This window comes from Pholcus phalangioides, unplaced genomic scaffold (assembly GCF_987345545.1).
Source record: "Pholcus phalangioides strain wild (caught in Gottingen) unplaced genomic scaffold, Ppha-v1.0 ptg000015l_1, whole genome shotgun sequence".
Classification (NCBI taxonomy): Eukaryota; Metazoa; Arthropoda; class Arachnida; order Araneae; family Pholcidae; genus Pholcus; species Pholcus phalangioides.
The window spans coordinates 12,212,540-12,230,406 of record NW_028301608.1 but is presented as its reverse complement, the minus strand read 5'-3'; the positions used below and the strand labels follow the sequence as shown (position 1 = coordinate 12,230,406).

The 17,867-nt window shown below is 36.4% G+C and overlaps 1 protein-coding gene across 2 annotated transcripts in view; it reads right to left on the bottom strand.

The window, feature by feature from the left end:
• The window catches only part of LOC149075456 (neprilysin-2-like), a 58,271-nt gene that overhangs the window by 24,686 nt on the left and 15,718 nt on the right, over nucleotides 1-17,867 (bottom strand). Inside the window, exons 1-4 of one of the 2 annotated variants that reach the window (XM_089242808.1) lie at nucleotides 12,080-12,240; nucleotides 9,933-10,031; nucleotides 6,680-6,841; nucleotides 1,026-1,109 (exon numbers count right to left, since the gene is read on the bottom strand). In XM_089242808.1, the coding sequence (XP_089098934.1) occupies nucleotides 1,026-1,109; nucleotides 6,680-6,719 (124 nt within the window). In that variant the 5' untranslated portion in view covers nucleotides 6,720-6,841; nucleotides 9,933-10,031; nucleotides 12,080-12,240. Of the gene's footprint in view, nucleotides 1-1,025; nucleotides 1,110-6,679; nucleotides 6,842-9,932; nucleotides 10,032-12,079; nucleotides 12,241-17,867 lie in introns of those variants that run through there. The other variant, XM_089242807.1, reaches the window with a different exon arrangement.

Below are 17,867 nucleotides of genomic sequence, written 5' to 3'. Positions count from 1 at the left end.
TAGACTCTCTCTGGAATGGGCATACACTATTCTTACTTTTGGGAGTGGGGGGGGGGGGTCAATGAGAAAGAGAAGCAAGTTTGACTATTTTCTTCATAATGGTGGACATATATGACATTGTCTCCCCCTAATTGCTTACGTAAACTTCTTAGAAAAAGCAGTTGAAAGCTATCAGTGTCTCAGCATCATTCACCATCAATTACATATCCAACCCTTCTCAATCACTTTCTCATCTTTGAGCCATTTTTGCATTCTTAATTTTTTTTTAAACACATTGTATGACATCTATTTTCAAGAATAAATATACAGTAACTATGCTAGTGCTGCTTTTTTGCTTGTCTTTTTCTTTTTTTTAAATTAAAACCAGAATTTAAAGAATTTTTTATTGTTTTTTGAATAATTCAAGTTTTATGATAATCTGAGGTGGACTCTGTCCCATTCACCTCAAATTATCAAACACTACTGTACTTGCATAAAGACCAATAAACATGATACAGTACTATACAGAATAAAAGTGGTTTAAAATACAAATGTATTACACGGTATAGTTCAATAATTTTTTTTTCAACATTTTTAAATATAAATCTAAATGCTAACACGCCAAAAAATGAGCTTTTTCTTACACATCTCATACCTATTAGTATGAAATTTTCTTGCAATTTCATGAATTTTTAACCAACATACTTTACTTGTAACTCAGATTATTCTGAAGTTGTGAAATTCATTGGCACAAGTGCTAATGTTCTTTACTTAGTGGCAGCACAATAACACAGAAAATGCAAGCTACTTCACAGTCTCACCTTGAAAGTGCATGTCAGACGTGTGAATTCTCAAAGTTCATTTTGAGTGATGCCTAGACGTGTGTTACGTAAACAAAGTATACTAGTTCTAACGTTTGGATAATTTTTATTTCTCTTCTCTTTTTGGATCAACTTAACAACTTTGTTGAAAGTGTCTACCTGTTAGCAACACTTTTTCCAATAAACATTTAAGGATACTACTCAAAGTTCAGTTTTAATACTCACTGACATCAAGGCAAGAATTGAACATTGTTTTCAACAGTTTCACAAATTCAGGATCATCATCAATCAATGGCTTTTCCAACAGAACTGAAAGAATTAGGTACAAGTTATTCATCACAAAGTGATAAATACTTCCTTTGATAAAATCACAACAGTTGTATAAACCAGTGACCTCCAACTTTTCATACTTTAACACTAGAAAGATGGATCGCGAGTGTATACCTAGAAAGACGGGATGGAGTCAAAATCACCCCCATAGTTTTTTTTGCAACTTTCGGATACCTTAATGTTTCAAATCACGGTATATCATTTTTAAAACATAGAGTTATAACACAAAAAATAAAGGGTGAAACCACTGGCCTGTTAATATATTTTGTTTTTATCTAGCACTCAAAGCATTCTGTACAAATCACCTCTCTCGATGGACATTTGCCACACACTGGTTTTTCGCATTGCGTACAAGATTGAAGTGTTTTATTGAGTGTGCAGTTCCTTCTCACTTGGCATTTCTATCGTTTTTTGTCTCCATCAATAGGTGTTTTGCATATTATCGCATTTTGAATTGTAGTTTTCAAGTTGAAATACTCAGCACGGAGTTCTTCACATAACTGCAAAAAAAATATGTGTGTGTGTGTAAGTTCTTCGAGTGATCTTTTTTCCTGTCACTAATTTGTACAAAATCCAAGCATTTATCGCTGACATATCCAAAATGTTAGAAAATACATGCATTGGCCAGCGATGACTTTCAGTCTTGGTCGTGTATAATCGCACCATTTGATCCACGATGTCGGCTCCATATTAAGTTTTGTTATTATAGGCAAATGTTTCTGGGGACTTTTTTTCGACAAGGTATCATTTCTCACGATTTTATGTTTCTTATTTCTCAATGGCATTCTATTTTGTACCAACTGATGCACCGTTGGAGAAATAAGTTTATTTTGATTTAAATCTTCGTCATCAGAACCGCTACTTGCTTCTCCACAGTTTGACATAGGGTAGATCTCATGCTCTTTTGAGCATTCATCATCACTGCTTCCAGAGTTTCTCTCCTCCAATCTTTGCAACTTCTGGAGTATTTCTTCTTCAGTAAATATACGTTTTCTCGCCATTTCTAAACAATTTCAAATTATCACATACACTCAAATTTTCTACGTCCCAGGACAAACAATTTATCGGATAATACGGAAAGAATGCTTGACAAAAACCAAAAATTATACACTTGCAGATAAGAATGGCAGAAAAGAAAGGTCACACGGAAGGTCAAATGCAAAAAAAAGACTTTCAGAAGGATTATAACCTATTTAGAAATCAATTGTGAGGGTGACAGTATTTACTGCATAATGTGCTAGGATATAAGGAAGGATCATAATGACCCCCTTCCGTCTTTCTAGGTATATCCGCTCGCATCTTCATTGTTGAAAAAGATAACGAAAAAATCTTTGGTATACAATAAGAACATGCTAATTCAGGAAAAGTCGAGAAATTTCAGGTGGTTCAGTTTATTCTTATCAGAGATATGCAAGCTTAAACAGCGTGCAAGGTCATAAAGACCCCAGTCCGTCTTTCTATAGTGTTAAGCAGAGGTATAAATTTATTCGAAATACAGTCTGCCTCACTCAATTGGATGGATATCAACAATTGTAACACATAATATCTGATTATGCAGGGTGCAATTAGATTGCAATACTGTAGTATAGATTTTATATTGAAAAATATACTGTACATATATAATTATCATATTATCACCACAGAAATATATCAGAGTAGAATGAATTAAATATCAGATTTTAAGTTTATATTCATATCAACATACCAATATCAGTGCCAAAGGCAGCTAGAATATAATAGTGTGGTATATACAGGACAAAATGAGAATTCAAAAAGCAAATTAGCGCAATGCTGAGCAAGAAAATCAACAAAAATGAAATTTCAAATTGAGTATTCAAAATCATTGCCGATTTCCTTTCCGACTGCTTTCACAAGGGAACACCAGTATCGATTGGTAAGGGTGCAAGGTTATGGTGTCACAGGGAATTTTTCTCTAATAGGGTTGTCAATAAATGGAATAGCTCACCCCCGGAGGTAGTAAATTGTAACACAATTGACACGTTTAAAAAGAAATATGATAAACATGTTGGGGTAAATCGAGAAGCTATTCATACTTAGAATAAGACAACCATAATATTCTTTATGGGCATTGTATAATATTTCATCATGTGTATATATATTGTTTATAATTTTTGTGATGGTGTTTTTAATTGGATGTTGCTGTATTTTTTAAATATATGACATCCGTATTTGTTTATGGGCATCTTTTTCTCAGCCACCTCGCTGGGCATTTTGCCTGTTGTAATGTTGTATTTGTATTTTTGCCTAATCATGATGAGGTTGATTGATGCATTTTTGACTTTTAAGCATAAAACTATAATGGAAATTATTCAATACCGTCAAAAATTAGATTTTCTCTTCTGTTTTCTGACCAAAAGCTCCTTTTCTTTTGTAAATCTTCAATTTCATCCACATTTTTTGTAATGCTTGATACCTGAGCTCAAGAAATTCCATGCTCTTTTGCAATTGCAGTTTGAGTTTTTTTTATTATTATCGCATTCAAAACTTTCAATGTGTTTTGCAAACAGATTTTTTTTTTTTCACATAATTTTTCCAAATTTCAATGCATTATATAAAGCCATGGGTGTCGATTTTTTGAGATTTTTTCTTTTATTTCAAAAGTTATACCCTCTATGTGCTAAACAAAGAACAAAAATAAAATAATTAAATATACTGAAGATAATTTTAACATTACGGGACACTAATTCTAAATTTTTAATAAATTTTAACTGTTCACATATTTCACTTAAATTCCGAATGCCTAATTCAATAAAAATATTATGTATATAGTGGTTGATATGGGTTTGCAGTTGCTGTGTGAATTCCAACATTCAATTAAGTGGAGGAAAGTTTCAGAATATATCACATTAAGCGGGGGAACTTAACATTGTCTCTATGTGAGAAATTATGGTTCCAAAGGATTTTATCAGTAAAGCAGGGTATCAGATTATCCATTGCCCAAATAAACGAGACTAACTGTATTTGTCCCCCCTTCAAACCTAATATTTCTATAGATATTATAGAGATGTGGGAAACATCAGTGGGCCGCGGGCTCATGAGACAGGCACAAGTTTACATCTATGGTTTCAAGTACCATATGTGAATAAGTATGTATGTTGAACATTCCCTCCTCTTGCATGAATAACAATTTATCATTTCTTAACCATTTTACCTGTTTTTTGATTATTACTTTTTATGGACTTTCGCACAGCCCATCATGTACTTTATAGCAGCGATTCTCAACCTTGGGAATCCCACAGCACAGGTGATTTCATTTTTGTGAGTGAATGTCCAATCATAAGCATGACTAATGTGAAATAAATGGGTAAAAATGAAATGGTAAAGCACTCACGGCCCGGTTTGACATGTCAGCACCTTGTATCGGGCTGCAGCCTTGCAGTTAAGAAACACTGCTTTATAGGCCTACAAAAGTTTGCAGGTTTTTGATGAATGACAGTTTTTGACTATTTTAACCACAGTTCTGTCACATCGAAAACCCCAAAATGAGAGGATAACCATAATTTCCTAAGTACAGTCCATACAACTGCATTCTAATTAGAAGTCCTTCATAGCAATTATTTGGGAGCGTATATCAACTACTGTGCCACTATGTGATTAAATGGCTGTATCGCTCGCAGGGATGAAAATACACATAAAAATTTCAAAAAGTCGATATATCATTAAACAAATCAGAGGAGGCCAGGTTGCTATGGCAGCTAAAAAAATTGGTACCAGCATCTAAAATGATTAATGTCTGAGCACAACAAGAAGTGTTTTGTAAATTTATGCATGTGTGTGTCTGTGTCTCTACTCATATGCAAAGGGAATCATCAAGTCCCTAAAAAAATAAAAAATAACACCTTTGGACTGTTTGCTTTGCAAAAATCTGCTTGCCTTCTGAAAATTTGGATGGTGCCTAAATTTTTTTTACACTTGCCAGACAGGCACTGTTATATAGCCCACATTTGCAGGTAACATTTCTTTCCCCAATAATTTTGAGGGGAGGGGGGGGGATATATGGGTGAAAACCTAATTAAATAATTGTAAGACACATGACATCATAGCTGCCAACTTTGTAGAGTGAGAATTAAGGAGGTTTTCACGTGGATCAAAATTTTGTACAAAAATATAGAAAGAATTTTTATTAACAAAAGTGAAATTGTAGGGATTTTTTTTCTTTGGAAAAACGTGACATCATGTAAGTCATCACAGATTAGCGCCAAGTTGCTAACCAGGGGATTGAATAACATGCCATTACCACTTGAATAAAATAACCCCAACAAAAATTCACCAACCGGATCAAAAAAGGACATACGCACTTAATGAAATATATAGTCAAAGCAGATACAAATCCTTTCACTAACACGAAAGACCAAACTGACGTTGGCTGTTTGGGAAAATTTTGCCTTATTTCCTCTAAAAACAATATATTTTTTGTACTTTGACACATCAGCAACAATCAACATTATAGCTCATGATGTCATTTCAGGGATTAAAAACCAAAGCAACAGTCTTTTTCTTTTTCAAGTAAATTTTTTAGGAATAACTTGTTTCCCTGAATCTAGGGATTTTTTCACAATTATGGTAGAAATTTTGGAGATATAAGAACTTATTCAGGAGATGGAGTAAAATTTTGGGAGCTTCCTGGGAAATACGGTAGACTTATGGCACTGCTTGTCTTGTCCAATTTTTATATTTTTATTATGTTTTTTATGCCACTCACTAGCTAGGCATTATCTAGTGTCTTCTTGTATTGGAGTTCAGTCTGACTCCAACTGTTGACCGAACATGTTGTAAAAATCTCTCTCTCTTCTATTTCTTCTATTAAATGACTTAAAAAATAAAAGGAGTCATGACTCAGTATGTTTCCAAAATAATGAGACATCCACCAGCACTTGCGTCTCCACAGACTTGGCAGCTACGTGGCATGGTGACATGTAGCATTTCTTGCAGCCTCTGGGCTAAAATCACGAAGGATAAATAAAAATTAAATGCATTTTTTAGTGGAACTTTTTTTGCCTGATTTTAGAATGAAAAAAAAATATTGCCATTTTGCCCGCATTACTATATTTCCCATAATGCAATAAAGAACAACTTTGTTGTTGAATAGTCTGTAGATTATACACAAAGAACTACAATATATGTTATTGGACAGTGTGTAGGCCTCGTATTCAATTTCACAATGAATACGAGGAATTCCTACCAGATAGGATTCCTACCAGAATCTTGTGCAGGCCAGGAAATTTAGATACTAAAATTAATATATTCAGTATTAAGCAATTGTAATAAGTGCTTTAATATTTTGAAATGAAAAAAAAATTGAATTTGCATTAACCCATTAACGACGACTTTGATTTTTTTAAAAACAAAAAATAATGAGTGGAACCACTTCCACCATTTATTGACAAAGAAAAAACTTAAAATTTAGAATGACAAATTTTCTTACCAACCAGCATTAATGGGTTAATGTTTGAAATCATTTTTGTGTCAAAATGTATTTCCAATGAAAGTGTTCATAAGAGACACAAAAAACAAATTAGCATGCTTACCTCTAAGCTGAATGTCGAGGTCAGTTTGTGTTTCACCCATTACAGAGACTGATGACTTGTCATCTGGAATAATGTGTCGATCCTGCCATCCACCACAGGCAAATTGATAGAAATCATCACAGGGCTTGACTTTTTCATCAATGTTATTCAAAATTTGTGCAGCTGTGGTGGAAAAGTAGAAAAAAGTATCGATGTAGACATCAAAACCAAAAAAAAAATGTTACAAAATTTTATTGCAATAAAAACTCCCAACAACGGCCACTAATGGGATCGTAAAAATGTGGCAGTTTATTCTGTGGTATAAATGTTGTAATTTTATTTCTGAAAAAAAAAAAATTATGATCTGCGTATATAACATGTAAAATGACAATCTATTCTGTAACTGATAACGATAGTTACATAATCATTATATATTAAAATATATTGTTTATAATTTGTGTTAATTGCATTTTTAATTGGGTTGCTGTATTTTTGAAACATATGACATCCATATTTTTATGGGCATCTTTTTATCAGCCACCTCGTTGGGCATTTTGCCTGTTGTGGCGTTGAATTTGTATTTGTATAAAATATATGATTATATTTTGATAATATTATAATAACTGATTAATCTATCTGAAGCACAATTAAAACACCTAAAAATTTTGAAGCTTGCAGTGACGAGGTAGAATACAACATTTCTGTTGTGTTTTTCTTGACAGTTTTTCCTATCTATCAGTTTTTCTCACCATGTCGAGAAAAACTGATATGAACCAAGACTGTTTTCCTGGTTTCTTCAAGTAGTATTCATTTGGAAGCCAGAACTGTAGAAAGCTCTAATCCATCTCAGCTTTACATCCCGATAAACCATAATAACTAGGGCTAGGCTTTCTATGACTTTGCACATTTTTTCCTGCGTTTTGCATACTTCACTCTTTTTATGTGATAGAGGATTTTCTCATAATTTAAATCATATTTTCATATTCTGAAGTAATATTTTGTGTATTTTTCAGCATAACAATGAACAGGGATTTTTCTACCCCAAGCTCTATCTTTCCCAGCTTCATGTCCCACAATTGGCCATTTTACTCACCCTTTAACATTGTTTTTGGCAATGGTTGGTGGTTTTTTTTGGTGATATTAGCAACTATTGGCAATCTTATTTGTGTATCCTTGGCATCATTATTGACAAGGACTGACAATTTCCTGTAATTTTCTGTATTTTTCTCGAGGAAATATGGTCAGCTTATTTATATGGTAGGTGGCGGTTTATTCTGCGGTAAAAATGTGGTAATTTTATTTCTGAAAATATATGCATGTTTTTGGATTTTTAAGGCATTTTTTAGGTTTTTTTAAGGCATAAATACATTTTTTCTGGAACCGAATGTTCTGTCAATTTTCAAGTGATAAAAATCCTAACCCTAGTAATAACTTTAAGAAAGAAATTTCGAAGGTTTCCATTATTTTTATTGCAATTTATATAGCTTAGAAATATACAATTTCCCCTCCATTCTAAAATTTCAGACCAAAACAATTATTTAAAATTCTGGGACAGGGCTTGAAAATCAAGAAAAAAATTTATGCACCAGCCGAAGTTCTAGAAGGTACAGTTTTTTTTCTCAACAAAAACAGTCTTAAATATAATAGTGTTTTTTGTCTTCCTACTTTTCCAGGACTAATTATCACTTCTCCTGTTGGAAGAAACACTGTAATGAAAGGAAATTTTGTCATCCTTAGGTTACTAATTTACCCATCAAATACAGAAAATTTTATGCACTAATACAAATTTTCTAGTTGACTTGGTGACTGAAATTTGTCGAACCCTGGTCTGGGTTATGGAAGGGGGATTGTGCGTAGCTTCTTTTCTTTTTTTTCATTTTGCCATTTCCACTTGTTCATGGGAACAAGTGGAAATGATTACTCGGTCCTATGAAACATAGTAAAAGTCCATTATGACAACAGGTCACAATAAAGAGGAAAGTTGTGTTTATAACAGACTTCTTGTTATAAGCAAATTTACACTTTTTTTTTTTCAGTCTATATCATTTTGTTCTAATATCAACAAATAAACAGAACTCCAGTTATGAAATTTATTTTTGGTCTCGCAGCAGTTGATTTTGTAAGACATTTTGTCACTGCCAAATTCCATGGCTGCATGGACTCAATAAAATTGTTTAGTTTATTAAAAAATATTTCCAGCATGATTTTTTCATTCATTCGAAAACAGCTTTAAACTTATGGTCCCGTTGTCACTTAGTTACTGGGAAAGGCAAAAGTGGAATAAAATTATCCAATGTGTATAGTGGGCGGAAGCTTGAAAATTGGAAGAGGAGGTTAGAAAATTTGTCTGTTCTGAGTCCATTCTTTGTTAGAAGTACTTTTGCATAATTACTATAAGGAGCATGTGCCATGTTAGTATCTATGATATTAAATTGTTGAAGAGAGGGAAGGAAATTTTTTTTTTGTCATTATACCGAATACTTTATAATTTCCAACTAGCTATAACCAAATATTATTTTTGTATCTTTAACATCAGTTGTTTGATAATCACTCGCTATAGCGAGATTCTCCTTATAAGACATACTCATTATATCAGACTTTTACTGCACCTTTTTGGGGCAGTAAAAGTCTGATATAATGAGTATGGCTTATAAGGAGAATCTCGCTATAACAACACTGGTCAGTGTATCTTTAATTTTATAATTTAAGTATGACGCTTTTCTTGCAGGAATGAAAGTTCTTAGACCATGGCCTAGTAATTCGAAAACCATATGTAATTCATTTTATGATTACTGTTATTTCACAACATTGATTTCTTTTTAATTCCTGGGCTCTTGGGCATATTATTCAAAAGTAATTAATCACTATAGTGAGGATTTGTATGACCTAAAAATACAATATTGTTACGAATTGGTTAATCCATCATATGTCAAAACTATGTTCTTTGACTTTTTCAAAAATAAATGAATAATTGTGATATCATGAATGAAATATGAAATTAAAACTGCTACCAAGCATCCCCAAAAAAAGGAGGATGATAGTGAATAATAGGTTAAAAAACCTTAATTTCAGGTTTTATAACCAATCCGCAACATTGTTGTATTTTTTGGTCATAAAATATCTTAGGTCTTCTAAACAGCAAGAGACGTATAATGTTCAAACTATATAAATATAATGATAAAGTGAAGGGGAAATATGAAAAATATTTTTAAAAACTCATTACAACCTCAGAAATTTCATGCTCATTCGAATCTAAGTAACAAAGCATACTTGCCAGCTTTCACACATCCTGGTGTCAAACAAATATTCTCCAAAGAACCTTCTGATTCTCGAAACTCATAGCTTGAAGGTAAAAATTTTGCCCATTTTCCTCCTGAAAAAAATACATGTAATTATTTGACATGTTGCGTTCGGCATATATACGCTCTAGCGAAGGAAAATCTCTATCTCCTCTGTAGCTTAGCGGTCAGAGCACTCGTCCGGCAATCGAGGGACCCGGGTTCGACTCCCGGTAGAGGCAGAGATGAGTTTTTTCCTTCCTTAAAAATATAAAAAAAAATAAAAAAAAAATAAAAAAATAAACATCTGAAATAATAAATATCTTCACAACATCCAGTCTTCCGTATATCTTATGTAATTATTATTTTTATCATGAGTGCTCTTTGGAATAGGCTTACCATAGGCCTACATAATTTTTTTATCAGACGGGCATATAAACCATAACATATGAATTTTGCCCATCATTCATATTAAATGAGACAGATTTATGGTTTTGACACATGTGGGCTATACAAATTTTGCTGCTCTTCTCCATTCAGGTCTAATTTTCTTGGCCTCTTGTCACTAGAGTTTGCCGCTCAGGACTACAGCCTTAAATGGCTTAACCCTCATGTAAATATTCTTTAATTGTCAACAATTGTTTACGATTAGTCAATATGTTACTCCAAGGGCTATTCTACTGAGTGGGCTGTCCAGAAACAGAAGGTGCTTCAAGCAAAAAAGGTCAATGTGCAAGCAATCAAACTGACTGGATAGTAAACCATGGGTGTGAAGGTATTTTAAAAAAATCTAGGAGGGGATGGTGCCTCAAATCTAATATTTATATCTGTATGCTGTAGGTTAAGGGCACCATGTCACAAAAGGGCAATTTCACATGGGAGCCGTTTAAATATTTTTTTTAGTATGTCCTTCTTTGCAACTCACACATTTAAAGTGAATACCTGTTATTTATTAAAATAGAAATTAGTGTCCTACACCTATGTGTAGTGTAACAAAAGTACCAAAAATTAATATCATTATCCCAATATTTATGAAAATGGAAATAATATTCTTTACTTCGGATATACAGATGGTGGCAAATAGTAAGGGAAGGGAGGGGGGGGGGGGGGCTCGGACACATGAGGACAATACAAGTTTTGCTCCTGCAGTATACTTAACTGTGATTTTGTACATATTAGTCAATCCAGAAAAAAGTCTGAAGAAAAGGGAAGAAATTCAGAAAAGAGTGAAGAGAAATTTAGCATATAAAGTCATTTGTTGGAATAATTCAAACACATTTTCATGTTATCATTCACAGACTAAATTCAGCATTAAAACATGGACAAAGACTTATTTGTTGTGAGACACAATCAAACCTTTTGAAGAAAACGCATTGGGAGAGGGTCAATTGTCTCCTTCAATCTCTCTTGGCTCTGATGTCCCTTGGCAAGAATTCAGGGACATATGCAAGATGAACCCTTGTAGGGAGGGGTGCACACAGGGTTTGAAGGACAACCATGAGAAATCTCACCCTCAGAAATTTTGAGTTACTGACCTTCAGATAGCATTTTATCACTGTCTTACACAAGAAGGTGGGAAAGAGATTTTCCTCTTGACCTTATAATGAAAACTTCTTACATAAAACATTCCAAACTTTACAAAGCGCAAAAAAATATGAGACATCTCTTTGAACAACACTTATATGTATGGTATCTTCTTTTTTTCTTCATAGAGAGCAGGTTAGTGCGGATCATTTTTTTATGAGTTTGTAAAATAAACACAAAAGGTTTTCATTACAAGGTGACGTTACGGTGTTAGTTTTGCGGTAAAAAAAAGGAAACCCCTCCCCAGCCGTTCCAGGATGTGCACATGATAACAATTATTAATAGCATTAAGTATAAAACTTATATAAGTTTCAGGAAAAATAGCCAGATGCAAATGCATTAAAATTCATATTGTGTTTTCTCCCGATATTTCAAGTTTTGTACAAGAATATAAAAAATATTTTTCATCATCGTGGAGGGAAAGGGCAAGCACGGGGCCCCTTATTGCCCTCCCTAAATACTCTGGGCATGATGGGGGGGGGGGAACTTTTATTTCTCCTCGTTAACAAGTCGATCATTATCAACCCCTGAACAAAAACATTTTCAAACATCGACAAACCTCCATTCCTAGCTCAATGGAGTCTAAACCCATTGCTTTAACCATTAAGCAATTACAATGGTATTAAATGTCGTTACAATGAGCCGATTTCGTTACACAACAAAGACTCCAACCTCAGTTTTAGCTTCGCACAACAAAGACAATAATTGAATGTCTGGACTACCGTAACTAACGAGTCGGCTTTGACTGCTGCAGTGATGGTAACCCCGTCAAGCAAAATTTCCCTTTAGACTAAATTTTTCCCACACATTCCGAAATTTTTGCTGCCATCTATCGGTGGAAATATGTAGTCAATTATTTTACACTAGAAAAGCATTGTTTGGCATTTATATATTTTTTTCAACAGAAATTCTTTTGTTTGACCAAATTTCAAAATTTCCCACAAACGCCAAGAAATTTCCCATATGGACCAATTTTGGCCAATTTTTCCCACGAATATGGGAAATTTCCCACGAGTTACTATCACTGGACTGCTGTTCCATTTCTTTGGAGTGATGCTTTTTGTATAGATAGTCATCAGCATCATCACTTTGAAGGGCAGGCACAGTATGATCCCTTATTGAAATCGATATTAAAATTGCCGATTTTACTGTAGACGTACGGGAAATTTTCTGTGGTTTACAGCAAGGGCGTAGCCGGGGGGGGGGGACTTGGGGGTCTGGTCGTCGTCCCCCCCCCCCGAAATGTGAGAAAATGACCGAAAAAAGGGAAAAAGATGGCCAAATCCATTGTTCTGTCACTTTGGTCCCCCCCCGAAATGAAAGTGGTTCCCCCCCCGAACGAAATTTCTGGCTACGCCCCTGGTTTACAGCCACATCATTAATTTTGAAAATTTAATTTAATTCTTGATTTTTGTAATATTGACTCTACATAGAGATACGAAGCTCAGAAAATTAAAGATTAAATAATTAGCAGGACTTAGTTTTGAGTTAGGTATCCATGAACAAATGACATTGATTTCCAGGGCTGTAACCAGGCTGCGGTAATCTGGGTGGTGCAGCGCTGCCTCCACAAAGATATACACTTATTATTTTGCATAATAATAACACTTTCAAAGGGCCCCAAGAAATAGTCTGCCCGGTGCAACGGTAAGGCAAGCTACGGCCCCGTTGATTTCTACTTTTTATTTATATCTTATATCGGATTTCCAACAGGTGTTCCAATGGCAGGTTTTTTTTGGGTTTTTTTTTTTCGCCATTGCTGTAATGCAAGGAACATGACCAAAAATGAGTGCGCATTCGTCCTCGTGTTCATGTTTGGGAATTTCTGGCAACCCTTACTTCAACGCTTTTTCTCGCAGATTGAGTTGGTGAATAATAAATGATGTTGAGGAAATACATTTTCTGGATGTTATACCGACGTAAACTCAAAAAGAAAAGTTATCTGGTCTCCACCGTGACTCAATCCGTCTTCTCCGCCGGGTCTCGTTGAGACCAAATGACTTTTTCTTCTGAGTTCAAATCGGCATAACCTCCAGAATATGTTTGTTTCCTTGATATCTTGGGTTAAGAAAAAAGTTGTCTTGCGACGGTCAAGGCCGACCGTATTCACGAATATAAATGGCGTGCCCGAGATTCGCTCTCGTGGCAGTCGTGTTCGAGAGTAGTGGGGAACGAGGAAGTTGTTGTGATGTCGCCCACGCGGTGTGTGTTTTGTTCTAAGCCGGATTTTCCCCCCGATGTAAATTTATAGTCCCTTTTTGAAAATAAATATAGTAGTTTCAATCCTACGAGGCTACAATTTGACGCCCAACGTGAAATATGACGGGTTTTTTTCAACTCGAGGGAAATCGTCAGCGTTCAGCCTGAACGTACCTACGAATTGGTAAGTGAAACTTTCGTCGCAAATGTTCGTCCGATGTTCGTTTCCAACCTGAAAAGAATTCATCGCATCAGCTGTTTCGAAATTCGCGAAAGTGTTCGTCGAGTGTGAAAATGTTTATGTCGTTTTTTTATGTCGTTCCGCACGTCTCAAAAGTGTAGATTTTTTTTTTTTATTGTTATGGAAACATTGGTTTATATATAGTGTGACATGGCTTATTTAGCAAAAGGAAAGAAGCAAGACCTCGTCGTTCTAGCTCAAGCATTGGGAGTAGCAGTGTCAACCGACATGACAGTCATTCAGATAAAATCTGCAATAATCAACCACGACGATTATGATGAGGACTTTATGAAAGAATTCCTGCTAACTGTCATCGATGAGAGAATTTCGGATTCTAAACGCCAAGATCAACGGGAACAAGCCACGCTTCAAGCGGAAATCGAAATCCGAAAGTTGGAAATGCAATTCGAACTTGAAAAACTCAAACTTCAACCCGAAGTCGCTTATAACGGTGCCAGCTCTGTGTCAACGTCACCAGAATTTAGATTTGAACTTCATAAACTGCTCCCGAGATTCGACGTTCAAAAGGATGACATATCCTTGTTTCTATCTCTCGCTGAACGGCAACTCAAATTGACGAAGGTCCCTGAAGAATTTTGGGTATCCCACCTCATCACAGTCCTGCCGAGTAGTGTAACATCGCACAGGAACCTGAAGATGAAGCATCTGATTATCAACATGTAAAAGGGGTCCTCCTGAAACGCTTCCGATTATCTGCTGAAAAATTCCGTCAACTGTTTGCTACTCACAAGAAATCGAAAGACAGTACTTCGCCTGATTACTATTTCGAGCTCAGGTCGTTCTTCGACAACTGGTTAACTGAATCGAACATCACAACTTTCCATGGGTTAAAGGACTTGATCATTACCGACCAGATGAAAAAGAAAGTCCCTCCTGAATGTAAAGAGAATCTAATCTAATAGAAGTAATCTCACCCACTGTTCTTGCCGATAAACTGGATGCTTATGACAATATCAGAAGTGTTTTCAACCGAAACAATTTTTCGAATAAACCCGAACAAGTTCGTAAAACTGTGCAACCCCAAAAATCTGTACCTTAACATTACAGATCGTCTATCGTTTGCTATGGATGTCGTATGCCAGGGTTCATCAAAGCAAAATGTCCCAATTGCTCTCCATCGACTGCGACAGCTGTGAAATCTCCAAACAACGCTATTTTGTACAGCTGTCAACCCACAGACGCTCAGGTATCGCTACCGCTGATGGAAATTCAAGTATGTCAAGATCGTGGTCTCATATATATCGACACAGGTGCGACACACTCGGTTGCAGGGGGAACTCTTATACAAGCTTTTCCTAAGTAAAAATATACCAATGAACAGTGCCACCACGACTATTTGTCTGGCTGATGGTACCCGGTCTATCAGCAAGGTCTATGAAGTCAAAGTACCTGTACGCGTTGGAAATCGAACTGTCAATACCACCTTTTTAGTGTTTCCAGAAGCAAAGGGTAACCGATCACTGCTGGGATTGGACTTCCTGACGGCAGCAGGTATCGCTGTGGATCGAAAAAGGAAATGTTGGTTTTTCAGTGACACTCCACATCACCAGTTCTCATTCCCACAGGTTCCAACGGCTGATTGTGCAGTATCGGAATCAGTGGACCTCATGCATTCATACCGATTGCGTGCTGACGAGGGAAGAGATTTGACTCCCGAGCAAAAGCGTCAACTTAGCGCCCTGCTAAGCGAACAGCAGGATGTCTTCAAACCAGGGGGAGAGCCTACTCCATTCGTTCAACATCATATCAACACTGGAAATAGCCCACCAACAGCTGTCCCTCCGTACCGAATGTCTCCAGCGAAGAAAGAGTTGCTACGGAAAGAACTGGATGCACTCCTCGATCAAGGTATTATCGAAGAATGTGATTCCCCATTTGCTGCCCCAGTGGTATTGGTCCCGAAGCCTAATGAAAGTGTCCGATTATGTGTTGACTATCGTAAGCTAAACGCGCGCGCGAATACTATCCCCGATAAATACCCATTGCTCAGAATGGACGATCTACTTCATAGTGCTAAGCATACATCTTTCATGAGTTCCTTGGACTTAGTCTGGATATCATCAGGTTGGTGTGTTCCCAAGAGATCGAGATAAAACAGCATTCGTATGCCCGTTTGGTACGTACCGTTTTTTACGCATGCCTTTTGGACTTCGAAACGCCCCGGCGACATTCCAACGACTCATTGATAATTTTCGTCGAGGGCTGCAGGATGTTGACATCCTCGCGTATTTGGACGATATCATTGTTTTATCATCAACATTCGATAATCATCTCATTGATTTGAAATCTGTTTTTGAGCGACTTAAATCCTTTAAGCTCGCGGCCAATAGAGCCAAATGCAATTTTGTGTGTTGTAGAATAAAATATTTGGGTCACTGGATAACTTCAAAAAGGAGTCGAGGTTGATCACGACAAAATATCGGCTGTTCTTGCCATATCAGCTCCAAAGAATGTTAAACAAGTGCAGTCGTTTCTACAGTCTTGCTCTTGGTATCGTCGTTTCATTCCAAATTTTGCGGACATGTCAAGGCCCTTGAGTAATCTCACAAAGAAGAAAGCCATTTGGAAATGGACAGCTGAAGAACAACAATCCTTCGAGACCCTCAAAAACTCTCTGGTGACTTCTCCAGTACTGATGCAAGCCGTTCGTTATCCGCACAGATGCCAGCTCCTATGCATTAGGTGCTGTCTTACTGCAAGGAGAAGCCCAGGAAGAACATCCTATCGAATACGCAAGTAGATTGTTGAATGCTGCAGAAAAGAACTATTCTACTACCGAGCGGGAAGCATTGGCAGTTGTGTGGGCATTGGATAAGTTCAGAGGATACGTAGAAGGCGCTGAGATCCATATTACTTCGGATTACCAGCCCCTAAGGTGGCTAATGAGCCTGAAGTCGCCATCTGGTAGACTTGCTAGGTGGGCTTTGCTCATAATCTGAAGGCTCATAATCTGAAAATAGATTACATACCAGGTAGGGCAAATGTACTTGCTGACATGTTGTCCCGGTTACCAAATGCACCTGAAGACCCTTGTGAGATCCATACAATTGCAGTGGATTTTCCTGCTCGCAACCCTAGTGACATTAGGAATGAACAACTCCAAGATGATGATTTTTAAAAAAAATCATAGAGGCTTTTGAAAAACCTCAAAGGGACACTGATTTCACAATATGGACTGCTCGTGGCTATCTTATGAATCAAGGAGTGTTATTCAGATACGCCCCAGACAGTGAAAATGAGGAAGCTCAACTAGTCGTTCCTAAACACGAATGTGAACGCGTTTTGAAAGAATACCACGATGCACCTACCGCTGCTCATTATGGTGCTGATGGAACATACCGCAGAATCAGTAAACATTATTTGACTGGAATGAGAAAACGCATTGCCGACTATGTCAAAAACTGTAGTGAATGCAATCGCTACAAGGCTGATAACCAAAAACCAGCTGGGTTACTTCAAACCCCTGTATATAATCAACGATTTGAGACCATTGCTATTGATCTTTTTGGGCCTTTACCTTAAACAAAGGACGGTAAACGGTGGATTCTTATCGTGGAAGATTGTGCAACCAAGTGGGTGGAGCTGTTTGCATTGTCCCATGCTACTGCGAGACAATGCGCTACAACGTTGCTCGAAGAAGTCTTTCTACGCTATGGGTTACCGAGACGTATAATAAGTGATAATGGCACGCAGTTTGTCAGTGCAGTAATGCAGCAATTATGCTATATTTTGGACATAGCCCAAGCACTTACTCCCGTGTATCATCCCCAAGCCAATCCAGTCGAAAGGAAAAATAGAGACCTAAAACCTCGTCTCGCCATACTGGTCGGAGATGACCATTCCTCCTGGTCTGAAAAACTATCCATGATAAGATTCGCTATGAATA